This window comes from Ambystoma mexicanum, chromosome 12, assembly GCF_040938575.1.
Source record: "Ambystoma mexicanum isolate Mex_15411 chromosome 12, UKY_AmexF1_1, whole genome shotgun sequence".
In the NCBI taxonomy this organism is placed as follows: domain Eukaryota; kingdom Metazoa; phylum Chordata; class Amphibia; order Caudata; family Ambystomatidae; genus Ambystoma; species Ambystoma mexicanum.
Window position 1 is genome coordinate 802,338,524 of NC_090936.1, and position 24,218 is coordinate 802,362,741.

Here is a 24,218-nt window from a genome sequence, read left to right on the forward strand (position 1 = left end):
AGTGTTGGCATATGCATGATATAGAATAGATGTGCCTTCAAAAGGTATGTGAATCACCAACCACCATATCCCAAATTAAGGTATTGCTTATGCTTAAAGATATAACTACTTCAAGGATAGTAATTCATCATATATATGTGGTTTTGGAACAGAGGTGCAGATTTAAATGCAGCCTCTGCACTGCAGTGACTCGGCTATCACAACAGGTGTCAAAAGGGAATATGTGACTTCTGAACCTGCTCTGTGCCACTGGGAAGCAGGCACTGCAGATCACGGGACTCAAGCAGTAGGGAACATGTGTCACTAAGCTTTTGGCATGGAGTTTTATGAAAGGGGCAGGTTCTGGTTAGCAGAGCACTCCTGAGATGGAATCACATGCATCATTGTATTAATAAATACAAAACAAAAAAGACAGAGCTTCAACACCCTCACAATCTTGTGCTGGAGGAAATGATGTTTCTCATATGGGACACACAAATTGATACAATTGGGAGGGTTATAGTGTGCTCTATGCCTCGTCGTTGGCTTCTATTATGACCACATTATAAACACAAGTGCAATATTACCCAAGTGACATAATTCACATTAAGAGACTTGAATGCATTATGCATTCACAGGGGAATGCTGCTTATGAGCTGTTGGATGCCTCTATTTGATGTAGTGATATTGTTTAAGTGGGAAGTCAGTTTATCCTGTAGCTAACATGGATTAATCAAGGAATAATTTATGCAAATCCATACACGGGCCATTCTGTGTCTACCCTCTCTAATTATTAAAAGTGAATTTGGTATTGGCAATTGAATATTCATTAATTACCAGCAGTTTAGAGAATATATCACTACTTCTAAGAGGGAGGGGCACATTGTAAAGGAGGCCCTAAGTCTGAAGAATCCTTGACTCCCCCTGCCATGATGAGTAAAGTAAAGATTCAAACACATTGTGGCGGGCTTAGCAGGACATGGTTACTTTAGCTGAGAGAAGGAGTGGAAGATCTAATTGAATACCAAAATGTGGGCTGAAATAGGGGAAACATGGCAATCAGGTACTAAGTCTGTGATTCAGACCTTGAAAATGGGCCAGATTCATGGAATTATCTGCACATGAAATCCCATTTGCCGATTAATGGAAACGACTGTGCAATATTTCTTTGTACTTTGCATGGACTTTGCAGAGGCTCGGCACATCACTGCGAGAGGCTGAGTGCCTTGCGAGAGACACCATGCAGAGTGTGGATGTGGCTTGCACAGAGGGCAGGGTAGGGGGTGGAATGAGGTAAATGAGGATGTTTAAGGGAAAATGTGGGCATTACGAGGGATGGCTCAAATGTAGTTCATTGCATGCCCACTATTGTGCAGAGCGATACGTATTCATGTATTCGACCATGCAACCTTTCTGCAGGGAAATTACCACACAAAGACCTCATGCTATCTGCCAGCCAAAGGCAGGCCTACAGGCACTTGCACATAGGATTCATCAAACAGAGGTAAGATCAGGTGTCGGATTTAGGGGTACATGTACACAGCCGAGGTTCTGATTTAACTTAGGGGTGCACGTACGCAGTGTAGTGGGGTGCAGGAACTGTTTATGGGGGTTTGGATGCAAATCTTCGGTGTTGTACTGGAGTTATGATAAATCATGCGCATGTTGACAGGGTGCCGGTAACAGTTACGAGGGACCCTGCGTAGGGTCCCTGATATGCAAGTCTGCTTGTGGGGGATGACACACACTGTTTGAAGGGTGCATCTATTTGCACCCAGGGGAGCACGACGCAAAAGTGACTGTTCTGGTTATGTTTGCTTTGCGCGCAGGCTTTTCAGGGGCGTTCCAGCCGTGACTTGCGTTTACTGTTACCTTGCCCAAACAATTCCATGAATACGCTGGCTCATGTAGTTTTGTTCTTGGAATTAATGCACACTTTTCCATGAATCGGGCCCGACGTGTTTGGTGCGATTGTGGATTCTTTTGGCACCCCACTAGCTATTTCATGCTGAAATAGTCCACAGTGAGCACTACTGGTTAAAGCAGTCATGCACTCTGCCTCCTGTATGCTATTGAATTGAGATCTCTGCCACATGGAAGAATATTTGTCAGACAGTAGTGGTCCAGATGTCAGTATCTGCACTAATACTAGGGTGTTTGGCCATATGCACTATAGACTATAGACCAATTCTGTTGGCTTTGGGCATCAAGGTTATGATATGATATGGCATTTATAACACACCTATACACAGTGTTTCAAGGTGCGACGAAGCAAGGGAGGGGGAACAGGGGGGGAGACAGACAATGATCCTACTAGGAGAGGTGTCATTCAGATTGCGCAAGTGCATGGTAAGGGGGAAGGGACAGTGCAGTACATGGGATAATAGAATAAATAACAAAAGTATGGCCAGCAGGTGGCAAGTGCAAAGGTAAGTGCAGACATCAGATGTCAAGTGCTGGTAGTGGGACTGTAGGGATACAGAAAAAAGTCCCCAAGTGCAGGGGTTGCCAGGAAGGGAGTGCAGGTGTGTGTGACTGGCGGGGGAGGGACTTGGGCCTGAGATCAGAGGGTGGCCAGGTAACCAGTGCAGTTACAGTTTCAGCCAATGGGTAAGCAGGGGAGAGGAGGAGAAAAAGCAGAAGCAAAGAGAAAGGTTTTGAGATGCTTTCGAAACTGGAGATGATTCTCCTCAAATTGAAGGGAAGCAGGGAAGCTGTTCCAGAGGGAAGGCCCAGCCGAAGAAAGAGATCTACCTCCAACTTGTTGCTTGGTGACTACCCTGAGGGAGTTGGAGGCAGATGAGCGAAGAGCTCAAGAAGGAAGATATTTAGGAAGAGAGAGTTGAAGGTATTGAGGCTCCAGGCCCTGGGCCCCAGAAGGCCTTGTGGACAATGCAGAGGGTTTTGAATCTAATCCTTGCAGCCACTGGGAGTCAGTGCAGAGATTTCAGTCCTGGAGAGATACGATCCCTGGGCTTGAGGCCAAGGACAAGTCTCACAGTCCTGGTCTGGATGAGTTGCAGAGGACGGAGACTAGAGGCAGGCAGATTTAGAAAGAGGCTGTTGCAATAGTCCAGCCTATAGAGAACCAGAGCTCTGGAGACAGTGAGCTTCTGGGGGATGGAGAGGAAAGGATGAATACCTCTGAGGAGGTCCAGCTGGTAGTGTGACTTCTTAGAGACATCAGAGATGTAGGGAGAGAAGGAGAGTGTAGAGTCTGAGGTTTTTTGCCTCACAGGTGGGAGCAGGAAGTGGGCCAAGAGAGGCCAGCCAGAGAGTGACAGGAAAGGAGGGAGCGGGTGTGCCGATGAGGAGAATCTCAATTTTACTGGCATTAAGGCAGAGATCCTTGGCAGCACCCCACTTTTGAATAGCAGACAGACAGTTAGAGATGAGAGATGGAGAAGAGGTGGCTGAGGGTAGCCTGAAAATGAGCTGAGTGGCATCAGCATAGCACTGGAAGTTGGAGCAGAGCGCTGCAATATGGTGGGCAAGAAGTGCTAGATACTGGATGAACAGAGAGGAAGGACCAAATTTGAACCTGGTATGGTCGGTCAGAAAGGAAAGAGGTCAGCCACGCCAGAGCCTGTCCGGTGATCCCCAGGTTATTACGGAGATGGTGGAGCAGGATGGCATGGTTGACTGTGTCAAAGGCAGAGGAGAGATCAAGTAGGATGAGGACACAGGGGGTGTTGGAATCAAGGTTGGAGAGCAGTTTCCATGCTTCTGGCAGCTTTGAAGCCAGACTGATGATCATGGAGACAACCAACAGATTCAGTGTGAAGATTGAGCTAGGTGATGGCCAGCTTTTCCAAGAGTTTGCCCAGGAAAGGAGTGATGGAGATTGGGCGATAGTTAACTGGGCAGAATGGGTCAGCAGAGGGTTTTTTAAGAAGAGGGTGCACAAGGGAGTGCTTCAGTGGGGAAGGGAAGACTCCAGTGGCACAGGAGTGGTTGAAGAACTCGGCCAGGACAGGAGCCAGGGAGTCGATGTGGTCCTTGATGATTTTGGAGGAACAGGGGTGGACCTGTTTTGATGAGACTTTCATAGATTGGGTTTGTCTAGAAACCTTGTCTGGGGAGAACAGGGAAAAGGCAGAGAAGGAGGGAGGAGAGGTGGCCACAGAAGGGCCAGAGGAAGAGCAGGGAGTAGAGGGAGGAGAGGGAGAGGAAGAGAGAGAGGACAGGATGTCCTGGGATTTAGAGATGAAGTGAGAAGCCAGGGCCGTGCAGAGGGCCTGGGAGGGGACAGGAGAGGTAGAGACTCCAGCAGGATTGGCCAGCTCCTTGCAGATTTTATAAATTTTGTCTGAGTTGTTAAATGCTGCGGAGACATTGGCTTAGATGAGGGCTCTCTTCGTGGTGTGGACAGAGAGCCGGTATTGCCTTTGGATGTACATGAAGCATGCCATTTCCTCTCAGACACCCTACACTTGCGTTTAAGGGTGACAAGGTCTGAGTCATACCAGGAGCTGCACTTGGCTTTGGGCTTCAGGCAGATTCTCATGACAGGGGCAAGAACATCAAGAGTATCAGATATAGCAGAGTGGAGCATGGAAAGGGCTGGGTCAGGCTGGGAGTCAGCCAAAAGGGGAGGGTGGTGAGAAAGCCTCGACTAACACACGCTTCATGGGTTGCATGACTAAGAAGGTGGGTGGCCGTGATGGAGGTGGCTTGGAGAGGGTGAGCTGGGAGGAAAGGAGAAAGTGATCACTACAGGAGAGAGGAGTTGTGAGAGAGACAGAAAGGGGGAGGTCTGAGGAGATCAAAACATCCAGAGTGTGCCCTTCAGAGTGAGTCGGGCCAGAGGGGAGAATAGCGTGTGAGAGAGAGTCGCAAAGGACGTGAAAGAGTCCAGAGGAAGGAGAGGAGGCATCCAGGTGGATGTTGAAGTCTCCAAGAAGGAGGAGTTGAGTGGTCGAGACCAGGAGTGAAGGGGAGAGGTCCGCCCACTCAGAGAGGAAGGAGGAGATCTGACCAGGTGGCCGATAGAGAGTAGCCACAGTAAGGGAATGGCTAGGAGAGAGAGAGAGTCTGCAGACAAGGCATTCGAAAGAGGAGTAGGCCTGCATAGGAATGACAGAGGCAGGAATCCACTCAGGGAAGATCAAAGCTACACCACCTCTGCAGCGGTTGGACCTGGGTGCAGAGAGGATCATGTAGCCATCAGGGAGGAGAGTATCAAAGCTTTTGACAGAGCTGGCCGTGAACCATGTCTCGGTGACGCCGAGGACATCTAGGTCACGTTCCTCCAGAAGGTGGCAGATGTCAGAAGAGTGTTTGACAGCTGAGCAAGAGTTAAGAGTGGCAATATGCAGAAGGTTGCCGTCCTTGACAGACTTCCGAGGAGGGCTACAAATCAGAGTTATGCCCTGCGGAGGTGTAGAAGAAGCCCGAGGGGGGGGGCAGAGAGGGAAGGAGGAGACGGCAAGGTAGTCAAGGAGGAGGCAGAAGGGGCAGGCGAGGAGAGGGGACAGAAGGTGAAGAAAGGAAATTGATGAGGCGCTGGAAGAATCTATCGAAAAGGAGAGGATTGGCCAGAGGTTCTTGGACCAAGATGGTACGTTCACACAGACATGAGTGGAAGGAGGCCAGGAGGGCATCCCACCGGGTACCACCATTAATGGGAGAGGAGGAGAAGGGAGAGAGCACAGAGGCCATATGTAGGGTCCATAGGTCTGGTGAGGGAACGAAAAAGAGGATGTTGGTGAAAGTTTGCCTGGAGGAGGTACTGGTATAGGTGTCAGGGATAGGGATGCCTGGGTTGGAGACCAGGATGTCCTTTTTAAACTTCTTCCTACCAGATTTAATGAGGAGAGCAGGATAGTCAATAGAGAAGCAGTTAGAGAAAATAGGAGAGACAGAGAGCACCATATCTTTTTCAATTATTAAACTGCTGCTGTCATTTATTTTTTTGTTAATGGAATATGGTGTGCCAGACCCACACAAACATTTTGCCTCATGGCCTACTGATATACCCTTAATGATATTAATATGATTTGCTATCCCATTTAGGTGTTTCCAAACATCTGCTGTGGTTGGGAGTCCTTGAAAATTGCAATTGACAGAGGACAAGTCATTGACAGTATCAGTCTGACGGTTTTGGGTCAAACGTGTCCCATATCCTTGTGAGTATATTCCAGTTGAATGTTTGGTTTTATCATGAAGATGTCGAAGGCACCCACTCCCCATCTACTACATTCCCTACTCAATCCCTGTACTTGAGTGAGAAGTACTTCATTGGGGCTTGTCAAGATACACCACTTCTTTCTGACACTGGTGTTTGATGCACTTGTACCAGTAGGAAGATAAGTGATTTAATGTATGTATTTCATTATAGTAGTTCTGTAGCAATGTTAACTAAATCACTTTAGAAAATGAATGAAGTCCGTATGAGAGCCAATAAAACGAATATTGGAAAATAAAGAAAATAATGACTCGAGAATCATAAGGACAGAAAAGATAACAATAGTCCCAATAAGATGTACATTTGAAAGTTCAAACCGACACACAGTGTTCTGCTTTGTGTGATTAATGAATTAATCTAATTTATTTTGCAAATTGTGTAGTTAAAGGTTTTTCAGTGATGTTGTTTGAGCACAACATTAAATATTCTCCTTCTCACATTGAACAACGTCTGAGAAAGGAATCTGCTTACCACTATTACACGATATTGGCTTAAATGTTATAGTATTTGCAAAAAAATCAGTAATCATAGTTTTAACAAGTGAATGATTATTCCGAGCACAATCTCCAACTGGTCCATCATTACTCGACTTGAAAGGCTGTTGCCCAAGGAATACTTTTGCTAGATTATGTATTTACTCTTTTCAGCTAATCATCCCAAAAAATAGGTTTAAGCACATGTGTCCCAATGAAATATACCAAAGCATGCACGTGATCTCCATCCAAGCCATCAACCTACTCTTTGAAGTTCCTGATTCTTCTCTTCAAGTTGTGTTTCTAAGTGCCTCATGCGTTCTTCGATGTTGCCGTGTCTTTCTTCAGCCTGTACAAAATACAAGAGTCTCAAATTCAGGTGCTCTGGGATCTGTTCCACAAGCAAGATTAAACAAGACAAAAAGCAAGCTACTACCAGCTGCTACCTTACTTTAATAACATATAGTGTACTGCAATTAACAGCGGAACTGATTTGCTTGAAATGTGCCAGCTAGATAGGCCTGTTACACTCGAGCATCAGCAACACTCCAGAATGCTATATGAGCAGTGACGTCAGCCAAATGTAGCATGCAGAGGGTGCATGACCTCAACACAAACCTGCCACCTTTAAATCATATGCTCCTGAAGCAGCAGACTGCATGATGGTTGATTATCAATGGAAATAATGGGTTTAAAAAAATAAAAAGAAAAGATAATCAGATGGTTCTATATAGCAATAGAAAGTAAAGTCCAGTAGGACTACCTTCCTACGAATGGAGATCAATTCTTGCAGTTTAGCTTCCATAACATAATCATCAGATGAGGTAGAAGAGGTTGGCTCAGACTAACAAGTCAAGGAAAAGGAGAGGAACAAAACAGAAAAATCAGAACCAAGGACACTCAACAGAGCACAGCATAGCACAGAATGATCAGCAAAAAATGTGACAAGAAATCAAATACTTCAATTTACATAATAATATGAACATACTGCAGACTAAGATTCGAGTGACATGGCACATTTGATAAATGTAAACTTAAATTAAACAAAATGCATGACAAGCAAACCTATACATTTAAAAACAAATTCTAGAGTATGTGAATTCAACATTAACAATGTTAGGCCTAATAAACAATATGATAGTGTTAAAATAACACTTTATTGGATAAGTGTTATACTTTATTGGTCAGGGTGGCAAAAGATATGTGCTTATAAAAAGGGCAAACATTCAATTCAGAGAGCAAAACAGAAATACTTAAGAATTAAACCATGAGCTATGGGGTCATTAGCATGTCCGGTTATTGCCCTCCAGCGAGGGGTTTATTGCTATTAGTATCCTGGCACATTGCACCAGGATACTAATAGTGTTTAAGTTGTGAGTCAACAGATTTGTTGTTTCGCAACTTAAAACAAAAATAAATATGGCCGCCATGGATCAGGGAGAAGGGATTTTGCGCAGTCCCTTTTCCCTTCCATGAAACCCATTTGGACGTTGGAGCTGCACTGGGAAAACTACAGTTCCCTGCATCACAACCAACAAGGAAGCTGAAGGTAAGTGAGGAGCTAGTGGTGGGACAAAATGTGTGGAACAGGGGGGTGGGTGTGGGAGATGTGACGCAGGGCACAGGGGAAGTGCACTTACCTGGCTAGCCGGAGAGGGAAGATGGTGTCCTCCCACTCTGAGGAGGCTCAGACCAGGGGCTGTACCGTGCTGTAAAGCCCTCGTTCCAAGCCTTCTCATTGGCTGGGAGGTTGCCACTCACCACCACCCTCCAGGGTACTCAGTTTATAAACCTTTCCAACCTTACCTAATGTATTTATAGATATGTCTGAGAATTCAGAGTACAAACATATATGTGGTATTGGTCTCAGAGTTTCTTCACCAATATGAATTATTTTTATATGATTCAGCATATGAATGCACATACTCCAGTTTCTAAATTGTAAATTGCATGTCCTTCCCTTTTCCATGCGCTGCAATGTTAATTTGTCCTGTGCAATGACACATACAAATTTCAGGGATCAGTTATTCAACAGAATATGCAAGTAACAAAATGAACATGTCAACACTAGTTTAAATCAGTTTATATTAATCGTCATAATAACCAGAGGAACCTTGTGCTCAATCTTGACTACCCAGGACCACTGAGCACAAAATTGGGGATTGACCCAAACGTGGTACAGCTGATGAGGGGGTCACCAATATTCACATAACAAAGGTTTTAAAAGCCGTAAAAACTAAATTTGAAAAGTTATGATTACTATTCAAATGGTATCCAACAGGATATCCTGATTATTCTATTTTAGAACAACCCAAGGTAACCATGAGAAGCATAGAGCAATATAATGTCACACAAAAAACATATTTTATTTCTGAGTATTACTTATTTATTTCACAAAAAGTGGGTGTGTTTAACAAGTACATAAAATTAATTCCTTTAAACAGAGACATACAATTAACAAATCAAGCAATTTTTCATTAACAATTGAGTTGATTTAAACAAAATCTGAATGCATTTATAAAGGTCCGCCAATTGATTAGGCAAGATGTAAATACATTTGTGCTCGATGTGGAAGCATTTATACAGGTATGCCACAGGACCACTGTACATTGTACATTAAAAATGGGTCAAGAACTGGAGATGAGCCACAACTATTTCTTGACATATCATGCACAAATCAATTAACTGCCACAGTATTTTGACTAGCATGTTGATGTTTTATTGACATAAATCCATCTTTTATCCAAAGCACATCAGTAGCAGATAGCATTAGGAAATGAGTAGAAAAAACCTTGCAAAGCTGCTTGCCTAAAGCCCTAACCCATTTCACCTTCAGTGGTTTTGGGTGCCCGAGAAGTAGGTATCACAAGCTGTTGCCGCAGTGTTCTGCCCCAAAGTGCCTGGCAGCTAGTGCTGGTGACTTGTGTAATAAGATAAGCAGACAAGGCGTAGTCCCTCTCCTTCTCGTGGACAGGGTAAGGGAGAAGATCAAAAGGAAAACACTTCTGCTGTCAGCTCTGGGTCCTGCTCTCAGACTCTGTGTGCCAGTGAGTAAAGAGGGAACATAGAAGACAAGAGGTTTGACCATCCCCATGTGCTGTACATAGCTGCAACATATCCTCTAATTAATGTAATTCTCTCTAGTAAATTATGCAAGGTCAGAAGGATACTTTACACTGACTAAGCAAGTAATTCATGTTAAACAAAGCAAAGTAAAGCTGAAATTCATCACTCATTATTCTCTAAAAGCATGCTGTTTGTAGGTGTAAAAGGAAAGTTACATTTCTGAATGCGCTTCTACATATGCGCTGCCATGTGAAAGAGACCGTGCTGACCTGTGCAACCTTTATTTTAGTGTTCCTTCAGAAAAGGAAGAGGATTTCAAGTTATTTATTAAGTTAGAACTTGTATCATGGACTGCATCATATCTCTTGATAGAACAATTTATTAGACAAAATTGCCTAAATTGCACATTTACAGTTTACTAAATGTTACAGAAGTTCATAACACCCCTAAGTGAATTGCCAACTCAGTTTGAACACAGCATATCAGTTTATGCTGAAGTCAGCTCTTTTGTAAAGCAAGAATGCAGTATCCATCACGTATACAAATTGAACATTTAAAGGCCCATCTGTGTTTACCAAAGACAATGCATACTGTTTCTAAACTTTTGAAATAACATGTTAATGCAAGTAGTTTGCCTCAAAAAGGCTGAAAACCAGAGCCCTATTTTTGTAAGCTAATTTGAAAGTCACAATTCCAGTCTCTGGTCAATCTTTAAGTACATCCTCAGAAACAAATGCCTCAAGGTGCCCCTAAACTCCTGACCTCGGTGATTATTAGGTACCATGAGAAATGTGTGTTTGTTCCATTAAGTTGTTGATTGAAAGGGCCCTTTATTCAAAAATGTAAATGGTCTATTGGTATTAATTTTGTCCACACACAAACTAAATGCATACTATGAATATATAGCACAAAAATGGTGCCTTAAAGTGATAATTGGAAATTAATTATCAGTTATAACTTCAGAACCCTTTGTTCGAGTAGGAAACCGGATATAGATCCGGAATCAGCAAAAAGACATCCCTATAGAATGTCATATTTAAATGTATAATGTGTGCATAATTCACCTATTCTAATAACATTATTATGCATGAAGGGATTGAAACAAAAGTAATCTCTCTGGATTCAGAATATTTGTAAGAATCTGAATATATTTTTCTCATCAATGGCACATGACCATGTAGTAAATTATTTGAAACATTAACACTCCATTTCAATATTTCAGGGGGCTAGTTTGTAGCTGTTACAACCCCTCATAGCATATGAACATTCAATGGGCTAATGGCATTAAGGAGAAGGGTGTGAGGAAATGAAGGGCATCAATCACAGGCATTGTCCAATCCACAATGCTATGTCAAATGATGCTGCATGGGTGGAGTTTGCTTGGCACATAAATTCAGGCAAACATAAGTAGGGAGAGTTTTTGGAAAGCAGAAAAGCAAGAGTGTCCCTCAAAGAGGGGAGAAGCAGACTAAATAATAACTGGATTTACTTGATTGGGAAATCTCCTTATAAAGGTATTTTCCCACGTGTGTCTGAATGAAGATTAATTTCCCAAGGCAAGAACAGATTACCTATGAGGGATTTTGGGAGCAGGTGCAGAGACTGAATCCTGCCATTGTTCCTACATGTCCTGATTCTTTGAAATGCAAACAAAATTGACGACCATGACACCAGATTATTTAGATAAATGTTAAAAGAATTAATTAAATGATGGATAGCAATATAAATATTTTGGGAACCCCTATTTGTAGAACTACACAACCTTAAAGGAAAGAAGATGCCAGTAGATGGAGGTACCAGGTTAGTTGGAAATCAAAATAGGCGACATTAGAGCACCCATCCAGTGATAGTCGTAAATTCCTCAGGGCATACCTTTCTTACTAAGAAACAATTTACTTTAAAGGCTTTAAAGGCTTTTACTTTTAATAATGTGGGTGAACCAGGTTCTTCGGACTCAAACCCCACCCGCAAATTAAATTAAAAAGAAGCACACATTATTATCAGTTTGATTGGAAAGCGTACAGATCAAGTGGAAATGTATTTCCAAAACATGATAATGATGAAGAGTCTTCAACTGAACCTTTAAAAAAAAATATTCCACCAAATGATGAGTGGTTGTCGACTCTGGATGCAAACACACTAACGTTCTACCCACAGCAGATCTCCAGTGAGGCTCTAGGTCGACCACAGTTTAACTCAGGAGATAACATGAGTCACCTAGTTGCTATATAAAGGAAAGGATAGCACAGTATTCTTCCCTATCAAAATAATTAGAGGTAAGCATCTGGTTTTCTCAAAAATTCTATTTGAATCAAGTGAAAAACTGCTTGGACAATTACAAAAAGAGGAGAATATTCCAATATTTTAACTGCTAGATAAATGGGTATCTGGTATTGATGCCAGACATTTAAATCACTGGATTACTACTAGGTGTGTGTTAAAGATTAAAAAAAGAAACTAAATAAGAAATCACAATTGCCATCTGAAAAGGGATGTTATTTCTGATTTATATATTGGTAATGATAAACTTCTTTGATTAGCAATTCATTTAGATGTGTTAACACAAAGCCTTTTCCAGAATTCGAGCAACCCACCCAATAGATTTCAATGATCTTGTGAAAGCATTTTTGCCTACTTAATTGCTACCTTATGGTTCTGAAGTCCAAGTTAATGAAGAAGTTATTATTCCTGGAACTACCCGACAATACACTTTGTTGATAAGGATCAGTAAAGGACAAACCCTGCTTAATGAAGTAGCTTTTCTATAATAAGAATAATACACTTCAGCAACAAGCACCTGCTCTAAATCGCTCTTCATTAGCAGATTTCAAAGACAATGCCATTCAAATATTGGTCAACAATAATGATCCACAAAGGATCATTTGGTCTCAAGACACCTTTTTGGAATGGTTATCATTTCCAAACAATTTTCAATGGAATTAACAAACCATATCATTGATGAAATACCTGAAGAAGATTGTTATAACATTAAAGATGGTATCAAACCAGCAAGTCTCTTCACTAAACAAGGGGGCAGGGTCTTGGTATATTTTGTGTGCTACTATGGGATGGAGATCCTTACCTTTCATATCATAGAAAAAGAAAATCGTGTTCATGATTACCAGTAACTACCTCAATGAATTATTCATCGATGTGGATACCGTAAAGCAAGATCTCTCTATCCAACTTGAAGTTACTTCAGAAATTGCCACTGAAGAAGTATTCCCAGGTTTCTGTCAGATGGTCAAAGAACAGATTAGTCTGTTACATTGTTATAGCCACAGGGTGCCTCTTATTTCACTCCAATTTCCTTGAGGAGTCTCCCGGGTGGGTTGTGGTGTCTCCATCCTCATTGGCGCTTTTCCTGGCTCCATCCCACGAGGTTGTGGCTTTCTCTTGGCGCATCCATTGTGGATCCACTGCATATTCACGGACTGCTGTGGTTCTCGTTCTGTGCATGCACCGTATACAGAGCGCTGGACAATGATGGATTTTTGTTCAAGCCTCAATGTGGTACCGGTGCCATTTAACGCCCAGCGATGTTTAGATATATATAGTGTCTTAATGAGTTGGTTTTCTATCTTGTGTTGTGCTCCTGGATTTCAGTGTTCCTTGCCATAAACACCCTGTCCCCCTGTGAAACCTCTGCCTTCTTGCCCCTTTGTTCTGCTGGGCCCTTGGTTCTACTGCCCTGAGCCTTGACCTGCTTCTTCTCTGCCATCCTGTCCTGCCTCCTAGGTACTTCCTTGCCTATTCCTGGCTTCCCTTTCTACCTTTCCATCTGCTGCCTGTTCCCTGCCAGTTCCACTTTACCTGTCTCAATTAAGACCTTGCTTGGGACCACACCATTCCCTGGAAGTCCTCCCCTACTATCTACTTCCTCTTCGGTGAGACAGCCTTGGACATTGGAACACAGTCTGGCCTTCCCAGTCAGTGTGTGCACTGTTCCTGCACCACGAAAATCTGGGGCAGTCTGTCCCATGGCATGGGAAGCTGATTCTGGAACCCTCAGTGACATATTGGTGGGTCGAGGGTTGGTTTCCCGCATTGCTTTATCTTCACAACACAAGACAGCCTGGCGTCAAGAACACAAGCATCTGGGAAATCAGGTACGCAGAACCAGCGAGACACCTTGCTTAATAATTTAAGATGCCTTTGCACCAGCTCAGACATGACTCCACTCAGGAAATGCAGGAAGAGCTCCAAGCCTCCGCCATGAAATCTCAGTCCTCAGACAAGTGAATCACGCCTTACGACAGTTAGTCGTCATTCAGGGAGTTTCCGTCATACCTCAAGCTGAGAACGCCATGGCACATATGACTCCCATGAAGTTTGATGGAGATCCCAGACGTCTGGCTGAATTTTGAAATCACTGTAAAATACATTTTATGTTTAGGCCGTCCCATTTTTCCTGGGAGAAAGCCAAGATCGTATATTCCTCGGGAACATTCCAGGAAGTGCCATGGCCTGGGCAGCACCGTACGTCACTTCCAATAGCCCTATCCTGGATGATTTTTCTGTGTTTGAACTGACCTTTTTTGCAAGTGTTTCAGTCACCTAATTTAGCTTAAGCTTCCCAAAACCAGTTAATTGAGATCCGTCAAGGTGGCAGTGATAATATTACCTATTTGAGTCGATTCAAACTATTGGCATCGGATTCACAGATACCAGAAATAACTCAGAAGACCTTGTTTCGTCAGGGATTAAGAGATGAATACAAGGATGAGTTGTTACATATACCAGAACCGGCAACCCTGTCAGCATTGATCGAACAAGAAATAAACATCGATCATCATGTCACGGAAAGAAGAAACAAGAGATGGAGAACTGAGCACATGTATCCAAGACTTGTGACTAGCCCAGAAGTTCCAACCAATACTGCAGATATTTCTCTGGAACCCATGCAGTTGGCGGTTGTTTATGGTCCATTGTCTGATTTCGAGAAGAAACAATGTCACACAAATCGCCTCTGCCTTTACTGTGGAGCAGTCAGACATTAATTAGGTTCTTGTCCTTTACACCCTCGCAGGCATTCGGAAAACTAGAAGGCTCACCGTTAGTGAAGAAGGCAATGAAAAGCCCTCAAATAGGTACAGTGGTTCTACCTTTGGCACCCATGCAACTGGTGACCCTTCTTGTTCTAAAAGTTCAAATCACTTGGTCCATGTGGGGCTCGGTATTGTCGAGACTGTCTCCCTCGTGTCGGGGGCTGTGGATGTCCTGGGGGCGCTCCGGGCTGCCATTAATTGCAACAAGCCCTTTTTTTTTCGGAAGACTTCTTGGGGGACTGTTTGACTGACAGGTTGCCTGCCCGGTCTTTTGTTGGTTCAGAGCCAGTGCAGTCTCCTTACGAGCACGCAGTCATCTGCTCCTCACTGGATATGTGATGGTATATTATCCTTCATGGACGAGACTACAGCGGTGCCCAGGTGGCAGTTCTTCCTTTTGCTCCGCTGCGGTCACAGTGGAATGCCTTCACTGCTCATGACGTTGGGAAGTTCAAAATGTTAGTGTTATTTGACCACAAAGGATCTTGTTTACCAAGGGAACTGTGGGACAGACTTCTGGTCGATTTTGGCCGATTTTTAGTACATGTGCTCATTGCTTTGGCTAGATTAACCACCAGGAGGCTCTCCCTTTTCTGTGTTTTCCTTCACGTATTATATGTGGATATTTATATATGCCTTTACCCATTACCTTTTTTTTTTTTTTTTTTATTTTGAACTATTACTCGGTAAAAACTGAGTTTTGTCAAAAATAGCTGAGGGTCATTTATTTTTTTTGGTAGTGGCCTTTGACATGTTCTTAACCGCCTCAGATGTTTCGATGTTTGCACCATAGTGATGGAGTAGCCTGGTGTGTTGATATTGATGTTCCTGGTCTCTGTCTTGATATTTAGGAATGATATGACCACAGTGCTATTACATAGTATATATGTATATACATTTGAAGTTGCCTTGTCTAGCCTCACTGTTTTTAGCACGTTTCTTTAGATGTTGTGGATTGGCACAAATTGCTGTGGGGTGGGGTTCATCTGTATGTTTTAAATTAGCGATTGTTTGATATACCAATTCTGTGTTTTCAACGTGATTCTCGATGGTGGGGTTTCTTCTTTTTGGGGGGATGACTGGGGTTCAGGTAGTTCATTCATTACTAAATGTTGTTATCTTCTGGGTTGGGTTTTCTGATCACATTGATGTCTTTTATTGCATCATTGGGAGGGGTCCTGGGGATGGTTCTCAATGTTGTTCAATTTTCTTGTTGGGCTGAATAGACTTCACTATCTTGTTCGTTCTTTTTATTTTTTACTTATTGTTTTTCATTTTTTGTGTGTTTCTTTTACTTTTGAGTTTTTTGATATTCATAGTGTCATGATGACTTCCCACTCAGGTGGGACTTCGGATGACCTGCGTATTATCTCCTGGAATGTGAATGGGATCAATAACCTGCTCAAGAAAAAGAAAGTGTTTCAAATGTTGCAGGACATGCATGCAGACATCTGTTTCTTACAAGAGACTCACATATTGGAGGATGAGATATCTGGGTTGGAAAGGGAATGGGTTGGCGTAGCTGCTGGCTCTTCATTTACTTCAAGATCAAGGGGGGTGGTCATTTTGTTTAGAAAGAAATTGCCTATGAAAGTTATACGCAGAATTGCAGACAAAGAAGGTCGAATGATTGCGTTGTTGATCGAGATTCAGGGGGAATTATTAACTCTTTGCAATGTTTATGCTCCTACCGTGGATGATGGATCCTTTTTCAGAATGGTGGCACAGACTCTTTTAGAGTTGAATAATTCTAATGTTCTACTTGGTGGTGATTTTAATACAGTGATTGATCCAAAGATGGATAAGAGTCAGAATGGCCGTATACTTCGTTGCGATTATCATCACCGGGCACTTAGGTCGCTTTTAGAGGAACATAGTTTGAATGACATATGGCGTCTTGAGCATCCAGATACGAGGCAATACAGTTTTTATTCCAGTGCACATGCAGTGTTTTCTAGACTGGACATGTTTTTCACTGGTGGGTCTGTTTCAGACAGTCGGGTTTCTTCTGATATCGGTAATATTGTATTGAGTGACCATGCCCCTGTTGTGTTGCAATTAAGACTTAAATTTCAGTGTAAAAGGAGCTTCTCATGGAAAATGAATACCTCTATTCTATTAGATGATGATATTTTGCACCGGATCGTTTCCGAAGCTGATTTCTTTGTAAGGGAGAATCGTTCAGAGGAGATCAGTGTGGCAAATACATGGGAGGCCTTTAAGTGCTGTATGCGTGGTGTGTGTCTGGGACTGTCTAGTGGTAAACGGAAGAGAGAAGAGTGTAAGAGGCGTGAGCTTGACTCACGTATTAGTGAAATTTCTCGTGATCTGATGCTTGATCCGTCTGATTCAGTGAAACATGCTGACTTAAAAAAGCTCAAAAAAGAAATGGAAGATTTTTTGTCTATGAGGTCCGAACGTAGTTTGTTCTACTCTAGGTGTTCATATTTTGAGAAAGGGGAGCGTTGTGACAGGTGGCTGGCATACAGGCTGCGGAAAAGGATCTCCGATTCGGCTATAGCTTCTATGTTTGACAAGGAGGGTAGAATCACTTTTGATCCGATTAAAATCAACTCAATATTTCGCGATTTTTATGAGAATCTGTATGGTGATGAGGCTGGTATCACAGGTAGGGGTGAGAGATTTTTTGGTGATTTGAATTTACCTAAGATCCAGAATGCTGAGCGTGATATTCTAGGTGAAATGATAACAATAGAGGAGATTAAAGGCGCAATATCCGGGCTGAATGTGGGCAAATCTCCGGGACCGGATGGCCTTCCATGTGAATTTTACAGGGTCCTCCCGAACTCGGCCTTGGAACTCCTGAGAGATATGTTTGTGTCGAGCAGAATTGTTGGGTCGTTACCTAAGAGTACTAGCCATGCGTCGATTTCGGTCTTTTTAAAGAAGGATAAGGATTGCAATCAACCAGCTAGTTATCGTCCAATCAGCCTTATCAATACAGATAACAAGATCTTGGCCAAGGTTCTTGCTTTACGCCTAGGACAGTTCATGCCGGTCTTGATAGGGGAGGAACAATCTGGTTTCATGAAGGGTCGGCGTACGTCCAGCAATATCAGGAAATTGTTATTAACCATGGAAATGGCGGACAGACTGGTAGGTGATGCAGCCATCCTGTCCTTAGATGCTGAAAAAGCTTTTGACAGAGTTGATTGGAATTATTTATACTCGGTATTGAGGGAAATGAATCTGGGGGAGGATTTTATTTCCTGGGTAGCTCTTTTATATGCCAGTTCGACGGCTGACGTTAAGACTAATGGAGTGGTGTCGGAATCGTTTTGTTTGAAGCGAGGCACGAGGCAGGGTTGCCCTTTTTCTCCTCTGTTATTTATTTTGGCGATTGAACCCCTAGCTATTTACATAAAGAATGAACCGAATTTACAGGGCATTGAATGTTGGGGTATGGTGCAAAAGGCATGGCTTTATGCTGATGACCTCTTGTTGGTGTTGCAGAGTTTGGACACATCCCTGCCATGTCTGATGAGGATTTTGTCGAATTTTCATGATTGTTCGGGATACAAGGTTAACCGCCAGAAGTCAGAAGTGTTGCCTCTGTCCAGTAGATGTGATAAATCCCTGGTTGAGGGTCTGGGGTTTACTTGGTGTGATAGGCGCTTACGCTACCTAGGGGTATGGTTGACAGCTCCAGTCTCCCGTATGGTTGATGAAAACATGAGTGTGGTAGTACGAGATTGCAAATTGATTTTGGAAAGGTGGTCTTTACTTAATCTTTCACTATGGGGTAAAGTCAATGCCTTGAAAATGAATTTGGCTCCCAAGATTAACTTTATTACCAGCATGCTTCCACTGAGAATAAAGGGTAGTTATTGGAAAGATCTAGACCGCCTTATGCAAGAATTTTTATGGGACAGGAAGCCGCCCAGACTTAGTCTATGGAAATTGCAGCGTCCAATTTATTTGGGTGGTCTAGGAGTTCCGAACTTTAAGGCCTACCATTTAGCATTTTCTGCTCATTCTTTTGTTCCGTTTTTGGATGGTAAACTGGACGGATGGGCGGTGGCGGAGTCGAATGCATATGGGCCATTGGGCCCGGAAGCACTGTTGACCACTAACTCAAAGATCACGGGGGGAAGTCTGTTAACCACGTCCTTTTTACGCAACTCTTGGATTGAGGTCTTGACTTTGATAGGGAGGGACGCTTTTAAGTGTAAGAATGCTTCTATATGGCTGAATCCTAGGATTAGAGATAACTCCAGGACAATTTTTTGGCCCGATTGGTTCCTAATGAATGTTAAAAAGGTCTCCGACTTGGGGAACGATGATCGGTGGCTGACTGCAGCTGAGCTGAGAGAGAGATGGAGTTTTGAGGACTTGTCGGACTCGGCTTATAGACGACTCAAGAGGTCTATCGGTGAGGTGGACTGGTCTGACTCCTTTGACTTGACTATTTTTCTGACGGATTCTAATGGACAGGGAGGTGGTTTAGCCAGTAGGTTATACAAACTTTTCATGTCGTATTTTCGGAACAATGACAATTTACGGGAGATCTGGAGTGAGAGGATTGGGTCTGATATTGATCTTGAGGCCTGGCAGAATATATGCGGAAATGTCTCATTGTGTTCACTGAATCTGGGCGAAAGGTCTAGACAAATTAAGATCCTGAACCGTGTGTATTGGTGTCCGGAAACGTTACATAAAAGGGGCATGACTGACAATGCTGACTGTTGGGGTTGTACTCAGGAAGTGGGAACATTGGAACACATGCTGTGGGCCTGCGAGAGGGTCAGGGCGTTCTGGATAGACATTTGTGATGTGTGTGTCAGAATTTTGGGTGAAGAGTGTGTCCTGGACTTTAAGACAATGATCCTAGGGGAGGATTCCGAGCTGGCTGAAGTCAACTCTTCCCTTAAGAAATGGCTTTTCAGAGCAACCATTGTTGCTAAAAGGTTGATCCTTCGAGGATGGAAAGGTCAGGTCCGTCCGACATTTGAGGAGTGGGTTCAAGAAATGCATAGCCTGTCTCGTACAGAAAAAATGATCTACAGATTGAAATGTAAGTTGTCCACATATGAAAAGATTTGGAACATGTTCAATGATTTTATTTGATCCGTTTTTTTTATTATATTCCTTGTTGTTCCTCTGTACTTTAGTATTATTTTTGTATATACTTGTAAATAAATAAATAAAAAAAAAAAAAAATCAAATCACTTGGGGGGAACAGGCAAAAAGAAACCATTGCCTTACTCGATTGTGGGGCTCTGGGAACTACATCGACGCAGCTTTTGTAGCCCAAACCCAGATTCCTGTACATCAAAAAGAGACAGCGACTCCAGTGGACGTGATCGACGGAACACCATTATCTTCAGGACCTGTCCGGCAACAGATATCATGTCTAGGTATTCTTATCAATGACCGTTTGAAACAGACCTCATTTGACATCATCAAGATACCATCTTACCCAGTGGTCTTGGGACTCCCCTGTTACTGTTTCACAATTCCATATCAATTGGGAATCACAGACGTTAATCTTTTCTTTCAGTCATTGCATCCTGAACTGTTGTGCCAAACCAGAGAACTGTCATTCCTCCACGTCCTTGGTGTCTTCCAAGATCAACAATATACATCATTTATGTACCATGGATACCATACCAAGCAAATATCAGCAGTAACACCATGTGTTTTCTGAACCAGTATTGATTCCCTTACCCCCACATAGGGTCTTTGACTGCTCCATTAACTTGTTGTCAGACAAAACAATACCACATGGTAAGATCTATTTGTTAACTCAACCAGAAAATGGAGCCTTGCAGACATACATTGAAGAATGTTTTGCCAAGGGATATATCGATCCCTCCAAGTCGCAAGTGGGTTTTCCTCTGTTTTCTGTATGCCAGAAGGAGGGTACTCTTTATCCCTGCATCGACTATTGAATGAAATAACTTGCACGGATTGGTATCCATTGCCCATGATTCGCAACATCATCAAATCCCTATATGCCACCAAATACTTCAGAAAGCAAAATCTTAAAGGAGCATACCATCTGGTTCATATCAAGGCAGGCGATTAATGGAAGACGACCTTCAAGACACCCAGTTGGCACTATGAATATTGGGTGATGCCATTTGGGCTGCGCAATGCCCCCTTAGTCTTCCAACATTCCATCTTTGCTAATCTGATTGGGCTCAATATGTGGATATATCTTGATGGCATCCTTGTTTTTTCTACCACCAAAGAGGATCATGTTCAGCACGTGCTAGAGGTGTTATCCAGGTTGGCAAACAACCATCTCTACGCAAAAGCCGAGGAATGCCTCTTTCACTCGAACAGCATCGAATTTCTTGTATACATACTCAGTGATTCAGGGATACAGATGGGCCCGGCTAAATTGAGAGTGATCATTCAGTGGACGCAACCTCGGGATATCAAGGCACTACAACGTTTTTTGGGTTTCACCAATTTCTACCGGTGTTTCATCCCAGGTTTCTCATGTCTTACATCCATCCCGATTTGACTCACCAGCGCCAAGGTGCCATATGTCTGGGATTCCAACTCTACAAAGGCATTTGAGGAATTGAAGGTTGCGTTAGTTTCAGCACCCATACTACTACATCCCACTGAGGACTCGCCATTTATCATTGAAGGCGATGCTTCCGATTTTGCCAGCGAAGCAGTATTAGTGCTGAAGTTGCCAACCTCTCAAGTGGAACATCCTGTTGCCTATATGTCTCATAAGTTGACTCTGAGCTAACAGCATTATATGGTCATAGAAAAGGAACTGCTGGCAATAAAAGCTTCTTTAGAGGAATGGAGACACCACCTCTGGAGTTGACGGTTTTTAGGTGGATGGTGTTTGCGTTCCCTTCAATGTCGGAACACCAGGCAGGCTCAGTGGGCTTTTTTCTTTTCCCATCACTTACGTCCCAGAACCGGTAAGCAGATGCATTTTCCTACTCCCTGGAAAATGATGAAGCGCCTAACGTTTTGGAGACACCAATTATCGCTCCCAAACATTTCCTGACAGCACTACAACCTCACTTGGGTTTCCTGCTTCGTGAGACCTTGTCCGATCCTGCTAGGACTGACCTGTTGGGAATGAATGGTATCAGTGAGAGAAATGGTCTCCTATTTTACCTGGAACGTCTTTACATTCCAATTGCTGACCTTTGTGTGGCTATAATGCGAGGATATCATGATTCCAAAGTCCTAGTTACTGGCTTGCCTATTCCTGTCTTCACTTTCCATCTGCTGCCTGTTTCCTCCCAGTTCCACTTTACCTGTCTCCATTAAGACCCCTTACTTGGGACAACAACATTCCCTGGAAATCACTGCCTACTATCTACTTCCTCTACTGTGAGACAGCCTTGGAAATTGGAACACAGTCTGGCCTTCACAGTCAGTGATTGTACTGTTCATGCACGACAAAAATCTGGGAAGGTCTGTCCCGTGGTGTGGAACGCTGATTCTGGACCTCCCTATTACATCTTGTTGGGTCTAGGGTCAGTTTCCTGCATTGCTTTATCTTCACAACACATGAAAGACTGGTGTTAACAGCATAAGCATCTTGGAAATCAGGAATGCAGCGCCAGCGAGACGCCTTGCTTAATGCAGTCTGGCTAATGCCTGTCAGACAGAGGAACAAAGACAGAAATTGAGATACATGTTTCTGGATTTCCAGAAGATGTTATCTGTCATTTGATATGACTGTGGAAATATGTCTCTACACTATTCACCAATACATACGGTCCCTGATATGGGACCTGTATTTGTGATACAGTATTGTTTGACTCTTGCAATCATGGAATCACTCGCAGTGATGATACAAAATGTGGAATCCTATGGGATCATTCATCCAATCCATAGGGACTTCAGTAACCCATTGCTAGGAAAAATAAAATGCAATTGACAATGGAGACTGTGCAGACCTAAGGTAACTGAACAAGTACATAGACAGGTCAAGGTGACCACACCCTTACTTTAGGGGGTTGCTTGCACAGATCCACAGTTCTTAAGTGGAATCTGCTCTCGATTCAAAAAATGGATATTCCATTGTCTTTGTACGGCAATTTAAACGTGCATGTGCCTTTAGGGGCTGCAATATGCATGGACATAAGTTCTGTTTGGGTACATTAACAGTGCAGATGCATTCAACACATTCCTATATAAAGCCATGCCGGCCTATGTAGATGACCTACTAATGAAAAGTAAAATTCGTGAAGTTGGTGTAGATCTGCCACATGCTGTCACAATTATGGAACATGGATGTTAACTTATCTCAGATTGGTGCAATACTAAAGTCAACATCTGAGGCCATGGGATCGAAGACAGAAGAAGAAGGTTGTGGCTATACTGAAGTTGAAGAACCCCACACATCCACATGAGCTACAACGTATTTTAGGATTGACCAACTACACTGTACCAATTAATAAAGAATTAATCACAGATCACTCAGCTGTTAGTCCATCAGTAGAAGGCAGTGGTGAAGTGATAGTGTGGGATTCACAAACAGAGGCAGCGAAACAATTAAAAAGAAGTCCCCCACTGCTAGGCGTATCTTATTAAAAAAAGGGAATTTCCAACAACAGCTTAAATGCAGTCTTATATCAGATACACAACCAAGTTAATAAGATAATTTAATGTGCAAGTAAAATATTATAAACTGTTGAAGTAAAATGTAATGAATGTCAAAGTTGTAATGAATATTATAGTTGAGACCTCCTACCAGCTTCTGCAATATTTGTGACAGGATATTGGCTGGAAATGTTTCTAATTCAAGGATTATTTCCTGAATTCTTCCTATGCTAGGGTCAGATAGGACAAAAATAAAGAGTCCAATAGTTAAAGAACTAGAAAAGATGCATTATTGTGTTGTGGTAACTGTTTAGAAGATGAAGATTTAAAAACAACTGAAAATATGGAGGAATATAGAGCTTTTCCTTACACAGTAGATGAAGAAAACACTTGCCATGCAATGCACACAGTGTATGGGAATGGATGTTCTTACAATGTCACTGAAAATAACGGGAAGGCATTATTAGCTGGTGTTGGAATTTCCTGGGTAGATGACACCCCTGAACCCTCAGTAAGTGATAAGTCTGCTCCCTGGAATACTCAGGTGAGAGAGTTGATGACCATATATCAAGACATCCTAACTGTCCTAAGTCATCAAGTTGATACATTGGAACGCCAGAATTAGGCTGTATGCTAACAACAAAACATTAAACCATGGAAAGCTGATCTGAGTCATGGATGATTTTGTGATGTCAAACAATATAATGATATTTTGGAAAAAATACTAAAGGTCACTCTAAGATGCATGGTCCTGAAAAAACAGGACATGATTTGCAGTTCAATTGGCCAAAATGGTAACTCTACAAGGGGAATCCATTTACATGGAACACCTCATATGAGAAATACAAATAAACTGAAGTTTCTTCTCGTCAATGGAGTACAGATACTCAGAATATTTACTTATTTATTCTTCAA

General features: G+C 42.7%; 1 protein-coding gene across 3 annotated transcripts in view; it reads right to left on the reverse strand.

The window, feature by feature from the left end:
* Positions 1–24,218, reverse strand: part of PPFIA2 (PTPRF interacting protein alpha 2) — a 2,558,488-nt gene that overhangs the window by 838,283 nt on the left and 1,695,987 nt on the right. For all 3 annotated transcript variants that reach the window (XM_069629312.1, XM_069629311.1, XM_069629313.1), the window contains one exon: positions 6,905–6,988. In XM_069629312.1, the coding sequence (XP_069485413.1) occupies positions 6,905–6,988 (84 nt within the window). The remainder of the gene's footprint in view (positions 1–6,904; positions 6,989–24,218) is intronic.